This window comes from Eubalaena glacialis, chromosome 2 (genome assembly GCF_028564815.1).
Source record: "Eubalaena glacialis isolate mEubGla1 chromosome 2, mEubGla1.1.hap2.+ XY, whole genome shotgun sequence".
NCBI lineage: Eukaryota > Metazoa > Chordata > Mammalia > Artiodactyla > Balaenidae > Eubalaena > Eubalaena glacialis.
Genome location: NC_083717.1, coordinates 109,948,735 through 109,962,980, shown reverse-complemented (window position 1 = coordinate 109,962,980; position 14,246 = coordinate 109,948,735). Strand labels below are relative to the sequence as shown.

The 14,246-nt window shown below is 36.6% G+C and overlaps 1 protein-coding gene across 4 annotated transcripts in view; it reads right to left on the bottom strand.

Annotated features, from left to right (window-relative positions):
- INO80 (INO80 complex ATPase subunit) overlaps positions 1–14,246 on the bottom strand; it is a 125,897-nt gene that overhangs the window by 52,456 nt on the left and 59,195 nt on the right. For all 4 annotated transcript variants that reach the window (XM_061180476.1, XM_061180479.1, XM_061180478.1 and 1 more), the window contains 6 exons: positions 13,714–13,799; positions 10,947–11,114; positions 10,585–10,718; positions 9,496–9,563; positions 8,661–8,754; positions 7,720–7,891 (listed from right to left, as the gene is read on the bottom strand). In XM_061180476.1, coding sequence (XP_061036459.1) covers positions 7,720–7,891; positions 8,661–8,754; positions 9,496–9,563; positions 10,585–10,718; positions 10,947–11,114; positions 13,714–13,799 — 722 coding nt within the window. The remainder of the gene's footprint in view (positions 1–7,719; positions 7,892–8,660; positions 8,755–9,495; positions 9,564–10,584; positions 10,719–10,946; positions 11,115–13,713; positions 13,800–14,246) is intronic.

The following is a 14,246-nucleotide window of genomic DNA, read 5'->3' as shown; positions in this document are numbered from 1 at the left end:
CTTTCTGCTGGTATATTTCTCACTCCCAAGAAATGCCTCTAGTTCGCAGGTCAAATGCAGGGCAAAAATAACTAGTGTGCAATAAACTCAATGCATGATCAAACAAATTAGCAATGCCATCCATACTTACCAACCTCCAAGGAAAAGTTAGAACTCTTCACAAAATTCTATTTTAAATACAGAGGAAGACTATACTTCTAATTTTAGGGTGGAGGACATTCCCTCAGATAACGAAACACAAAGTTCCAAAGGGAAAAACAACACTAATACAATGCACCAAGACTTACTAAGTCATTCAGTAAACATTTATTTAACCTTGTAAGTGCAAGGTGCCTAAAATAACCCGACCACAAAGACAAGAGGGACTATGTCCAAACATCTAAATTCTGTTCTCACACTTGGAAGGAAAAAAGAAATGAAGAAAAAAAAGAAAGAAAAAAATTGACAGAATTGTGGGGGTTTTTTTGGCCATGCCACGCAGCATGTGGGATCTTAGTTCCCCGACCAGGGACTGAACCTGTGCCCCCTGCACTGGAAGCGTGGAGTCTTAACCACTGGACCGCCAGAGAAGTCCAAAAATGACAGAACTGTTTAACAGCACTTTTTTTTTTCACGTTAAGCTTGGTTTCAGTCTTTCTGGACATTGTAAAATATTCTTTGTATTAGAGAAGTATCTTTCTATTAATTATAGAGCTTCTACCTGTATTCACTGGTTTTCTACCATACAAAAAGGGTAGTTAACCACTTCTGCATCCCGTATCAATCATCTTTCTTGCATGTTTGATTTCCCTCTTAGCTGCCTTTTCTTCCTTTTTCGTCTTCAAATCTGAGTCTCCTCTCTCTTACAAACTCAGCTTTTAGTTAAAACCAACTGTCCCTCCTGAAATGTCTTCCTATTCTTTTTAACTGTCACACTTCATTACCTATTTCCTAACCAGAATCTTTCTCCTTGTAAATCCCTGCACCTGGACCTTCTCTGTTATATCTGCAATCATAACATCAAAGAGCTCCTAATCTCATCCCTAAGTGTTCACTTTAAACTTGATATAGAATTCAGCACTCCCTCTGAATCCTCTCTTGAACTCTGGGTTTTGGAAGTTATTCCTTCACTGCCAATGCTCATCCATATCCAAATCAATCAGAGTCCATTCACCCTTTCTTCACCATCTTTTGGTTACAACTATTTCTGTTGGGTCCTTTGTACCTGATACTTGGAACTTTAGTTTAATACCCTCCTTAACATGGATTCCCACATCCAATCTTTCCTGTTATCACACTCTTGAGATTAGTCATCAAGTACCAATGGCAGAGATCCCCACTGATGTGCTGTAATGACCTGAATGATTTAACAGCCTTCCTAAAACCAACTACCTGATTATTCCTTCCCATGGTTTGACAGTAGCCACCAAAACTTTATTCCCCCAGGATTACAACTGTAGCATCTATTGAAGAAGGTGAGCCAAAAAAGGGCTGAAACTCCTGGTTTAGTATCTAAACCCCAATAGAATGGCATTCAAAGATTCCTTGGGAGAAAAGGTGACTTACCTTTCTGGCCTTTTTTCTCATTACTGCTCTGTATTTTGGCTCAAATCTTCAACTTGGAATATCCTTCCTCCTACCCAGGTCCCTACCACTCAAGATTCAACTTAAACAATACCATTTCTATAAAAGAGTTTTCTGTCCATTTTAACCTGAAGTGATCTCCCATCCTGAACTCTACCACTAATCATCTACCATTATTTTGGCAGTTAATTATGTTTTCTTTCAACTCTGATCCTGAATCATTTTTATTTGTAAAGTCCTTTTAACTTTGTGCATGTCTTTTTACTATATGCATGAATGAGTTTTCAAACCAGAAAATAAGAGACCATGACTGTTAACACACCTTGCCCACAATAGGCACTGATGTGTGACAGGTTTGTAAATAACATTAATTACATGTGCTTTTTCTCTGTGGGAGTAGACTGACACTGGCAGAAGGCTATTATGAAAGAACATTAGAAAAACCCCAACCCTTAAGCCAAGATCACATTCACCCACTGCAGATTCATTCAATCAATAAGCTCTTCTGATATACATACAAATCAATGGACCCAATCACTCAATCCCATTGGCCCTTGGGATCAAACAAATGAAAACAGCAGGAGAGAAAGAGTGAAGAGTGTATGGAAAAAGAAGAGTACTTTCTCCAGTAAATAGTGTGTCCTCCCCTCTATTAACATTCCTTACTCAATTAGGCTTCTTTTACTGCCCAGATCAGTGGTCTCCAAAGAAATTACATGCAAGCTTCACAATGTAAATAATATTAATATGCTATTATTTGTGTATCATTTTAAATGAAATAATGCATAGGTATTGGCAAAATGGATAAAGAATGTTTTAATAATGGGGGACATAATCAAAAAACATGGGGCTACTGGCATTGCTGAGAAGAATTTAAACTAAGATAAGCTGATTCAAAATTTACATGAAAATGCAAAAGGCCAAGAACAGTGAAGGCAATACTGAAGAAAAACAAAGCTAGAGGACCTGTGCTACCAGTTATCAAGCCTTATTATGAAGCTATAGTTATTAAGATAAAGTGGTACTGGTCAAGGATAGACAAATGGACTAATGGAATAGAACAGGGTCTAGAAACAGACCCACACATATACAGCCACCTGTTTGACAAAAGTGATGCTGCAGTGCAACAAGGATGGTCTTTTCATGGATATCTGTAAGTAAAAAAATGACAACCCATAACACAGACTGAAAACCCAGTTTCTTGTAGATCTGAATGGTAAATCAAAACAACCTTTGGAGAAAAACAGAATTATCTTTATGACCTTGGTAAAGGCAAAGATTTCTTCAACAGGACACAAAAAATGCTAACGATTCAACAGAAGACAATATTTAGAGTGATAAAGTAAGCTACAGAGTAGAAGACATCTGCAATACATAAAGAATTACAAAACACCACGAAAAATACAGACAGACTAACAGAAAAATAAGCAAGGGTCTCAAATAAGCATTTCATAGGAGGTTATCCAAATGGCCAATGAGCATTAGAAAAGGTACTCAATATTCATAAGGGAAATATAATTTAAAGCCACAGTGAGATACTACCACATAGAAGGACTAAAATGAACAGACAAAACAATGTCACATTCTGGCAAGGACATGGAGCAACTAGAACCTCTTATACATTGTTAATGGGAATGAAAATGGGCACAACTGCTTTAGAAAACTGTCTGGCATAACCTATTATAGATGACCATACACATACCCTATGACCCAGCAATTTGACTACTCGATATATATACCCCACAAAATACATATGAATTTTCATTAAAAGGTGTGTACAGTAATGTTCACAGCAGCACTACCTGTAATAATAAAAACTATAAGCCACCCAAATATTTGCCTACAGTAACTCTTGTGGGGAGGACACTGAGGAGGAACAATGAATGGAAGTGGGCACAAAGGGGCCTCTGAGGTACAGTTCTGACAGTGTTTTGTGAAGTTATCAAGCTGTATGTACACTTATGATTTGTGCACTTTCCTATATGTATGTTAATATCTCTAGAAGAATAGCCAAGGCAATAAGAAAAAGGCTTACATTTTTTAATATATTATACCTATTATTTCTGTCTCTCTAATCTCCTTGGCCTGTTGTCTACTAAAGGAAAGCAAATGGTCATATTTTCAGAATCAACTTAGTTGCTTCTTGGACTCATGAATTCAAATGGTTATTAATTAATTTCATTAGAAAAAAATTTTAACTCTCTAATAAATGATTAGGGTACTGGTTATCATTTCCAGGTTTTCTTCCTACCCCCTCAAGCTTTAAAGATGGACCCACATTTGTATGTCAGTCCTTTTCTAATCTTTCAAGACTTTTCTTGGTCTTCCTGAGGTTCTAATTCACCATATGAATGACAGCAAATACCTCTCAAGTCATATTTTCAGGACATTTTCTAAAACTAGTAAGCACAATTTTAACTTTGTTTTCTGTGAAAATAAAAAATTTTCTCTCTGATTTCACAGTAGTAGCGTCCCTGTATAAGCAAAGGAATCTTCCAGAGGATCTGTAAATTGTATTAATAATGCCAGAAGTATTTTTGTAGATTTCAATGACAACAAACAAGTCATGCCAGGAAAAGGCACAAAGCACATACATGATGAATTTATCCCACACAAAGCAACAAACAAAAAGAATCCAAGACCTTGTATCTAAATCCAACTGACAAATCCAAACATCAGAAAGACAGATAATTATTACATTTAAGTCTCACCACTGCTGTCCATACTTGAAGAGTTACCTTTGAAAAAAGACTCATTTTTGTCAATCATATTTGTGTGAAAAACTGTAAACCGGCAGGATTACAGCAGACTATGAAATCTGGAAGTGTGTTTCTGATGTGTGTGTGTATGCTAAAATATCATGCATCTTAAGTTTTAGCTTTTACTTTATACTCTTAACAAAGGAATTTTGGAAATCTGTTATAAAGGATTAGGTGTTCAAAATTTCCTTCTCTATCCTTCTTTGCAAAACAGACAATGTAATATTCTCTAGAATACTTCTTGAATAAGAAAAACTCAGTTCAGGACTTCCCTGGTGGCACGGTGGTTAAGAATAAGCCTACCAGTGCAGGGGACACGGGTTTGAGCCCTGGTCCGGGAAGATCCCACATGCCGCGGAGCAGCTAAGCCCATGTGCCACTACTACTGAGCCTGTGTTCTAGAGCTCGTGAGCCACAACTTCTGAGCCCGCATGCCACAACTACTGAAGCCCACAAGCCTAGAGCCCGTGCTCCGCAACAAGAGAAGCCACCGCAATGAGAAACCCGTGCACTGCAATGAAGAGTAGCCCCCGCTCACCGCAACTAGAGAAAGACCATGCGCAGCAAGGAAGACCCAACACAGCCATAAATGGAAGGGAGGAAGGGAGGGAGGGAGAAAGAAAGACTCAGTTTGGAGAAATCAGTGTGAGAAACAGTACAATAGTGGTAATAGGCATATTCTAACAAAGCCATTCTTGGGGGATAGTTCTCATAATAAACTACTTTGTTCAAGTTTGAATCAGGTTTTTTCAAAATTCTTAACTTTATTTATATTATCCCTGAATAGGAGGGATATAACAGGTACATGCCAAAATATACTAAGACAGAGATGGACCTTGATCACTAACTACATGTCAGGGTAACTCTGCAATGAAATGTGCATATTGCTCTCTGAGTGACTTCTGGTGGTCTCTTTCATATTCAGAAAGTGAGACCCTTCCTTAAGTCCCAAAATGTCAGTTTCTTTCCTTTCTTACTATTAAAAAGAATGACCCAGAATCTTTCTATATGGTGACTTTCTTTACCTAGTCCCCTTGCTATTCTAATATCATGCAGTCACTGAATGCTATATTTTTCAAACTGTGAGTAGTAGGGTCATGAAATCATTTTTTAGTAGGTTCCAACTAACATTAAGAAAAACAAATAAAAGGAAAAAACTCTGTGCACTGAAGGAGGGTAAATACTGTTTTGTGAATATTTTGTCTTAAAAATTTATGGATGTGTAATATTTATATATGTATGTAATATCTGATATGTCTACATAACTAAAGGTGGTGTAAAATATTCTTGTGAGTCATGGTCAGACTTCAAAAGCCACAGATATAATGGGCTTTATTATATTTTTATTGTTACACATGGAGCTTCAACAAAATGATTCTTCATTTAGAACCCAGTCTAACCTTTAAGGCTAGATATCACGTAAAGATTATTCTGCTTAGTTGAAAGCAAATATTTCTTAGAACAGATGTATCAACCAACTCTGGTAAGATACATTGGTATTTCAACATATGTATTTTGGAGATAAGGATGGTGAGACCAAAAGCAGAACAGCATCTCTACACATACATGATTAGCTTTCAGCTACCTGTGGCTCGGTAACTCGGTGTACATTCTAAGCCACTACAAGAGCAAAGGTCTATCTATAACACGAAATAAAAGTAAAGAGGACATGGAAGTGAATCTAACTTTGGAAAAACCAGTTTCACATAAAGCATATTGCCCACATCTAAATTTCTCGGAAAGTAATTGATATAAGGACCTCACTGAACAGGTGCTCTGAACACACTACTGTATTTTCATAAAGCAGAAGAATACAAATAAGTGATGCATATCTTTCAGTGTTAAGTAAGATGCAGGTATCTACATAACAGAGCATAAAAAACCCCTGGGAGAATGGTGCGCTCTGTACCAAAAATAAAACTAGTAAAAAAACTTTAACTGTAGTAATATAGAGTACCAAATGTAAGGAAATTGGTCTACAGAGGTTAAGCAACTCTTCATTAGACATATCAGTATTCACTAGTAGGAAGTCACCTTGCCACAACTGACTATATTATTCCCAACAGGCTGGAACACAATTCTATTCTCCTTCTGCATTAACGATCTTATCTTCAGAGTCCAAAAAAGTATATGGAGCAATGCTTGAGAAACCAACTGGGAAAACAGAAGAAAAGGAAATCATACGGGTTCTTCAGTATACAGGGGGCAAATAACCAGATGCAGCCAAAGAACATCCTACATTCGATAGCTGTATGACTGATGACACATTAAATTTTCTAGAGGATACAAAGAAAAAGTTCTACCTTCTAAACTTTTAATCTAGTTGAAGAACTATAACATATAAACATACAAGTCTCTTTTTAAAACTCTCCAGTGTTACACCCATTTCATTCAGAATAAAACCCAAATCCTTAGCATTAACTTATGAGGCTTCACGTGATCTGAATCTGCACCTATCACCTATCACTTATTTCCTATCCCTTTTCCCCTTACCTACTATACAATGGCAAACAATTATATGAAAAAGTGCTCAACATCATTATTTTCCATGGAAATGCAACTGAAAATCACAAATTCAAAGAAAATGGGCCGACAATACCAGGGGTAGGCAAGATTTACAACAATAAATCTCTCACATTGCTGGTGGGAGTTTAACTTTGAAAAACCATTTTGGAAAAATGTTTGGCAGTGGGAACTAAACCTAAACATACGTATATGTGATGTTACAGCAATCCCATTTAGTTGCATGCCGCAACTAAGACCTGATGCAGCCAAATAAATAAATAAATAAATAAAACAGTAGATTAATAAATTGTGATTAGAAACAGACAATGGAACACTTCATAGCATTAAAAAAGAATGCTACAGTGCAACATGGATGAATCTTACAGACATAATAATTGAGGGAAAGGAGCCAGACACAAAAGAGTACACACTGGATCATTCCATTTACATTAAGTTCAAAAACAGGGTAAAATAATCTGGGATGATAGCAGTAGAACAGTGATTACCTTTATTTGTTGGTTTGTTCTGAACTAGAGGTTTCAAATGGGAAGAAGTATGAGGGAGACTTCTGGGTGCTGGAAATATTCTACACCTTAATCTAGGCAGTTGTTACACAAGTGTATACACATGTATAAATTCAAAGAGTTGTACACTTAACTGTGTACTTCACAGTAAAGTTATATACAAAACATATATTAAATATATATATACACACACACACATATAAAATGTCTATTAAGTGATATGTAATAAGCTATAACACTACACTGCTTCCACTCCTCTGGGAACTTTTTGGCTCCCTCAGATCATCATTTACTTTATTACTTTTATTGATTCAAAGAAAAGGGAAGGGAGTACTACACAGATAACTGATGCTGAAATAATTGCTTACCTTTAACAAAGGGCAGCTGGAAAGGTTGGGAAAGGAGAGTGGAAAATTAACCCCAAGAAGGAAATCCTTGTTTCTCAGATATTTCTGCTGGCTCTCCCCTTCTGGCTCTCCCCAGGAGCGCAGCTGATGGAGCCTGTAGGAGGCTTTCAGAGACAGGAAAAGAGCTAACCATCTGAAACAAACCACAGCAGACATGCTTATTCAGTGCTCCATGGAGGGCTGAGGGTAGTTCATAGCAGCGAGGAACCTTGTCTCTCATTAATATGTCTCTTTTGTAAATCTTGAACATTTTAGACACAGCTCTTTCCTACTTTCAGATAAAGCCATTTCATACTTTTGTTCTATAAATTCTATCTTTGGCATGAATTGGTTTGCTACTATGAAAACGAAAATCCTCTGTAAAGCTCCTCTCAGTATTAAGGAATATTCAACTCTATCACAAAAACTCTCATAAAGACATCCTCATACTAAGGAGATAGCCTCTCCTAATGAGGTCACTATTTTTTACACAAATACAAAGTAATAAATTAAGTAAAAGCCATTATTCCTAAGAAAAGAGAACTAAGTTTCCCTGAATACGTAAGGCAGGCTATATGCTGCAATCACTACTAACTAAAGGAATCATCAGTCATCATTTGCCCTGTAAAAACAAATAAAACAAAGTAGTCTACCTAGAAATTAAGAAGAATTGAAGACCTTCTGGTAGCATTTGGGAGAAGAGCCTAAATAGTTTTTATTTAAGGTATATCATGAAGCATCATGCAATTATTAAAGGATCAAAAGTATGATTTCCTTATAAAAATTTTAATTCTTAACAATACAAAAAGAATGAGAGGCTCTGTAAGATGATATAATATTAAATATTTAATTTCACAGTATTCAACCTTCGCCCCTGTTTATTCCCATCTGCTCTCTCATCAAACAATGAGCAAACTTCTCACCTGGCCAAAAGTCCCTGAAGCATGAGGTTTGCCATTTCAGCTGGAGATACATCAATAAAGCGAAGGAAAGAGAAACAGCTTTCTTCATTAACACCTGGAATATCAAAGGACAAAGTTAAACCCAATAAAAAACCAAGAGGCAATACTCAACTAAAGCCTGATGAACTGCTGAACTTTGACTTAAGAATCAAAAACTATTCTAAAGGTTCCAATACAGCCACTTTGATATAAGACAGTGTGTCATATTTTTTTGTACTACAATCATAAGTAGAAGAGGCAGACCTATGAGATATGGCATATATGGGCCAGAGTGGAGTTGGCTCATCAGTTACCTCTGGGGTTTTGGATCCTTGGCTAACTGCCTTCCTCTTTTTATCGTGCCAGGAAAAAAAAAAGAAAAGGAAAACACAGAGGTGAAAAATTCTGAACCTCTGCCTTAATACTTTGGACAATGCTCAAAGTTGAGCAGCTTCCTTTCCTTAAACTAAGGAGGAGGGACCTAAGAGTCCCACACTAACAAGAGTCCTGCATTGTCTCTATCACACCTCTATTCAAAGGGTGTAAGAAATTCTTAAGAGGCAGGTATAAAATAAAGTTGGAAGGTCAATCAAAATGGAAAACAATTAATCAAAAAAAAATTTTCATTGCTTCCTGTTATAGCCAAAAAGCCTAGCATCTATACATGAAGACAACTAATTTACTTAAATCTTATCAAGACTTTATAAATAAAGGCCTAGCATTCAGGCAAAGCCACTACTAGTTCCAACTCAGCAAAACAAAGAGCATCCTGATAAATCCTTGGCATACTTTCCTTCTCAAAGATCAAAACACCTACCTTTTCTGTGAAACAGAGACTGCTGGATATAGTCCGGTGCAAATGGAGAAAGAAGAACCCTTAACCACCTGTAAAGTAAATAAAATAAATCCAAACCCAAATATAAATATCAGGAACTTAACTAAACTGGAGGTTCCAAACTAAAAGAATCATTTAAGGTTTGAAACTGTTTCTACTTCTGAGAAGTTTGTTGCCAGACAAAATCATAACATATATGTCAGAAAGTACTAAGTACTTAAAGGTAGTAGATTACAATAAAAGTTCAAAGTGGTCTCATTTTATTTCAGAGAAGCACAATTCTAGCACTGCAAGTTGCTATATGCTATATTAAACAAAAAGCACTACAACTCTGGTCCGTTTCCCCCTGCCCATCTAGTTAAGTATTAGCCTGGAGCTATCACAGACAAAGAATTCTTAAAATTAAACACAAGAAATGTGTCTCAATTTCAGTAACATTAGGCTAGATGTTGTTGATGATTATTTCCAAAGTACTGTTTATATTGTTTCTCTACAGAAGGAGCGTTCTAAATCTATAGTTCTCAAGTGCAGGTGTGCACAAGAATCCTTTGGGAGCTTGTTAAAAAATCCAGAAGCCAGGGCCAGCCTCACTCAGAGGTGCAGAATGGACATACACAGCCATTTTCTGAATGGAAATGGTTTCTAGCATATTACCATTAACGATCACTTCACTTTTACCAAATCTGTGATTGCTGATTCTGGGAAGAAGATAAATTTGATTAATTTGAAATCCAATCAGTTCTTCCACAAGTGCTATTCCAAGTGTGAAATAAACCATCACAAAGCAATTTCAGTACTGAGGCAGAGACGTCTGCTGATCTCTCCTGGTACAAGTACATATTTGCACACAGGTGCACATTCCTCACTCAGAAAGGCAACTGGAAGTGCCAGTTAAACTCTTGATAGTGCACAGATCCTATCACAAGATCCCTCAACAAATGGTTGTCCACCCATTGCTTAAATACCTCGTTGTTGTGGAACTCACTCTCAATTAAATTTATCTACTAAGCCACAAAACCCTGAATTATACAAAAACACTCTTAGAGCAAACAGATATTAATATTTGCTCACCTGTCTCGTGAATGGTTGAAGACCCTGATCTGTCCATGACGGTAGATAAACTTTGAAATCTGGTATGGCTTTAGGGAAATATGAAATGGAGACCAAGTTTCTTGTCGTTCAAATAACTCTGGGTGATTACACACCTAACAGGAAAGGAAACGATAAGACAATATTGTCATGTGCAGACATCACTCTATGAAACGATGGAAGAATCCCAAACCCTGCATGTTTACCTTTATGAATATATACTTTCCCATTTTCATCCTTTTTTAACTGCCTTTGTTTATTTGGCATCAAGGCAAGATAGAGCCTTTTTCTTGAAGTGGGTTAATAATAAAGACAACTCCAAGGCAGCTGACCTAAGCTCTTACCTTCCTAAACTGCATGACCAGATTCATGAGGCTGCTGGTGGTTGTCTGTGCTTGCTGGGTAGAGCCCATAGAAGACTGCAATAAATCTTCAATGGAAATTTTGTTCTTTAGTGCCTGATATAGCAGCTTCTGTCGGCTGGTCAGTTGGCAATACATTAGAATCTCAATCTAAAAATCAATAAGGACATTTATATTTTGAAAACAGTTTGTAAGAAAACTCAGTATCAGCGTAAAGTTGGAAACTCATGCAAGGCAGATTATGATTGGAAAAAACAATATACATATCTCTAGAAACTCAGTATCTCTATAAACCTGTGATATGGCTAATTATCCAGAAAAATGTGCCTTCTTTGACCCTCTTCCCTTGTCACTCACTCTACATGCTGTCCCTGGGCGACCTCTTCCATTTCTAATAACACCAACTACCGTCCATCACAGTGACTTGCAAAAATATATTTCCCAACATCCCCAGCCCAATATTTCCAACTACCTACCATAATAGTATCACTCAGAGTCTGCAGCAATTGCATTTGTGACATATCAGAAAAAATATTCTCTTTCACAATTTACTTAATTCATTAACAGCATTATCACTCAGTTGCCCAAACAGAAACTTCAGTCAGCTCTGATTTTTTCTCTCATACCCCATGTTCTATCATTTCCTAAGTCCCTCAACTCAACCTGGAAATCTACCTCTAACCACCTTTTCTGACCATTCCCATTGCTTTAATACAGAATCTCATCATATCTAATCTATACTGCTATTACCGTGGGAGCTTCCTGCCTCTAGTCTCTCCTGGTTCCAAGAAACTTTCCATACAAATCTTATAAGGTACTCAACTGTTGAAAAACCTTCAATGTAAGTTACTGCCTATAGTAAAATATTAAAAATTCTCCTGTAGGCAGAGGCCTGCCATAATCTAACTCACCGTATTATCCCAATCTCATCAAGTCCTCCTATATATATTAGCTACAACAGTCTGAATAATGTTTGCCAAACATGCTGCCTATTTGAATATTGCTCTACCTTTGTTCACTCTTGTTGCTTAGTACCCCCCTCCCTACCATATTTTCCTAGTAAATGCCAACTCACTATTCCAGATCTAGCTCACATGTCATCTCTGCTTTGATGCCTTCTCTAACCTTCCCTAATAGAACTACTCCCTTATCTATGTTCCCATTATATTTCACAGAGATAATCATTGCATATCTTATGATACAGTACTAGCTATTTATGTATTCATCCCCCTTGGAAATCTGAACAGAACCTGGAAGCTGCATCTCTACGGACCAGTTGCTGGCAGACAGTAAGAGTTCAATAATACATATACTATTTAATAACAGATTAGAAACATTACTGATGTTTAAGAAATTTATACTCTGCACAGTGGTTAAGAACCATATGTCTTCTGATCACCTCCGTAATGACCACTAAATAACAGACATTATGATATTGCTATTTTTTTTAAGCTGTTTCTGATATAAAAGCCTCAAGGATCCATTTTTTTATAAAGTATTTTCTTTCTATCAGGTACACATCTGTGTGACACTGCTATTCAGTTAAAATCAGCCAGTTTCACAAAGCAGCCGTAAAGATTTTTTTAAAAGGAATAAAACAAAGGTACACTTCTATTCCTCTCTTTGAAGGTGTACATCTCCACCACAATCTTATAAGAGAGTTACTAATTTCAAAATGATCCAGCCTTCTGGCAGTGACAGAGAGTATCACCTGATATTATCAAGAACCTGGAAAGATGCCTTTTATATAGAGAGCAGAACTGTGAGGAACAGGTGCAATCTATGGGAGATGGGAAAATACCCCAAAGGACTGGGAACTGGGTGAAAAAAGAAGGAAGGAGAATATGGGGAGGATTCACAAGAGATAATAGAAAACTATAGAAGTCTGGTAAGATCCAAAAAAAGATTATTTATAAACCAAAATTACTGACTTTTTATGAGAAAAAATATTACAACCCAAAGCACATTAAACTTCTAAATCTATCTCTCAGTCTGCAGAAATACAGGAGACAGAGGAACATGTTAGACAACACCACAATGATGCAACCAGCAAAATCCAGTATGTGGAAAAACTCTACACGACAAACAACTTGGTTTCTTCAACAAAGAATTGCAAGGGGAGAAAAAGTAAGGTGGGACTAAAAGATGCTTAAGAGACATAGCACCCAAATACTATGTGTGGACCTTGCTTGGATTCTGGTTTCAAAAACTGAATACTTTTTCAAAGAGAGGGAAAGAAAAAAGCATACACAAAGACAACTGGGAATATCTGAGCACTGACTGGATATGTGATACTACAATGAAATAACTGCCTTTTTTTAGTAGAGGTGATAATGATATGTGAATATGTATTTTAAAAAACACTAAATCTTTCAGAGACACCTATGAAAATATTTATAAATGAAACAAAAGACATCTGGGATCTGCTTCAGAATAATGTAGAGGGGTGAAAAATGGTCATGAGTTGATCATTTAAACTATATGGAGTTCATTATACTATTTTTTCTACTTTTGTAATGTTTCAAACTCTCCGTAATAAAAAGTATAAAACAAAAAGAAGAAAAAACTATTACTTGCCTTCATTATTTGACTCATTTTAAGTCTTCTTTGACCCTCTCAAGTTTAAAGGTCTCCTATCAATCAAACTAATTACCCTTCAACTAAACATTTACCAAGGAATTTCTTTTCACCCTGGAACCCTAGGTTGGTGCCTATTAAGGCATAAACTCACAAGGTCTTCTTTCCTTACCTTGTCAGACAATTCATTTTCCACATCTTTCTTGATTCTCCTCAGCATAAATGGCTTCAAGATCATGTGTAAGCGAGAGAGTTGATCTGAAATGCCAGGAGCCCCACCGACAAATAATACATTATATCAATTTAACACAAACAAAAGAAATATCATGACCACCCTTCACTAAACCGTTCTAACACCTTTTGGCTTAATGATTCTCTAAAAGAAGACTGAAACAATCGCAAGGAGGAAGCCAAGGGATCTGAACTTTCCACAGCACCTTCCTGGAGTCAATTGTGCAAATGCATTTTGCTCTCATTTACTCAAACCAGTAAGGATGTCTTTATTTTTATTAGAATTCACCTTTAGAGTGTTTTAGAAACATTCTATCAATAATAGGGTTCTCAGACAGGTCTAATGCAAGCTATCTGGGACTCCCAGTGTTCCCCCAAAATCATTTTTTCAAAGTATATCAGCAAATTAACAACATGTAGTATAAGAAATTATTTAAGGACTTTTCTAATAGTTAGTAGGTGTCACTTCATGTT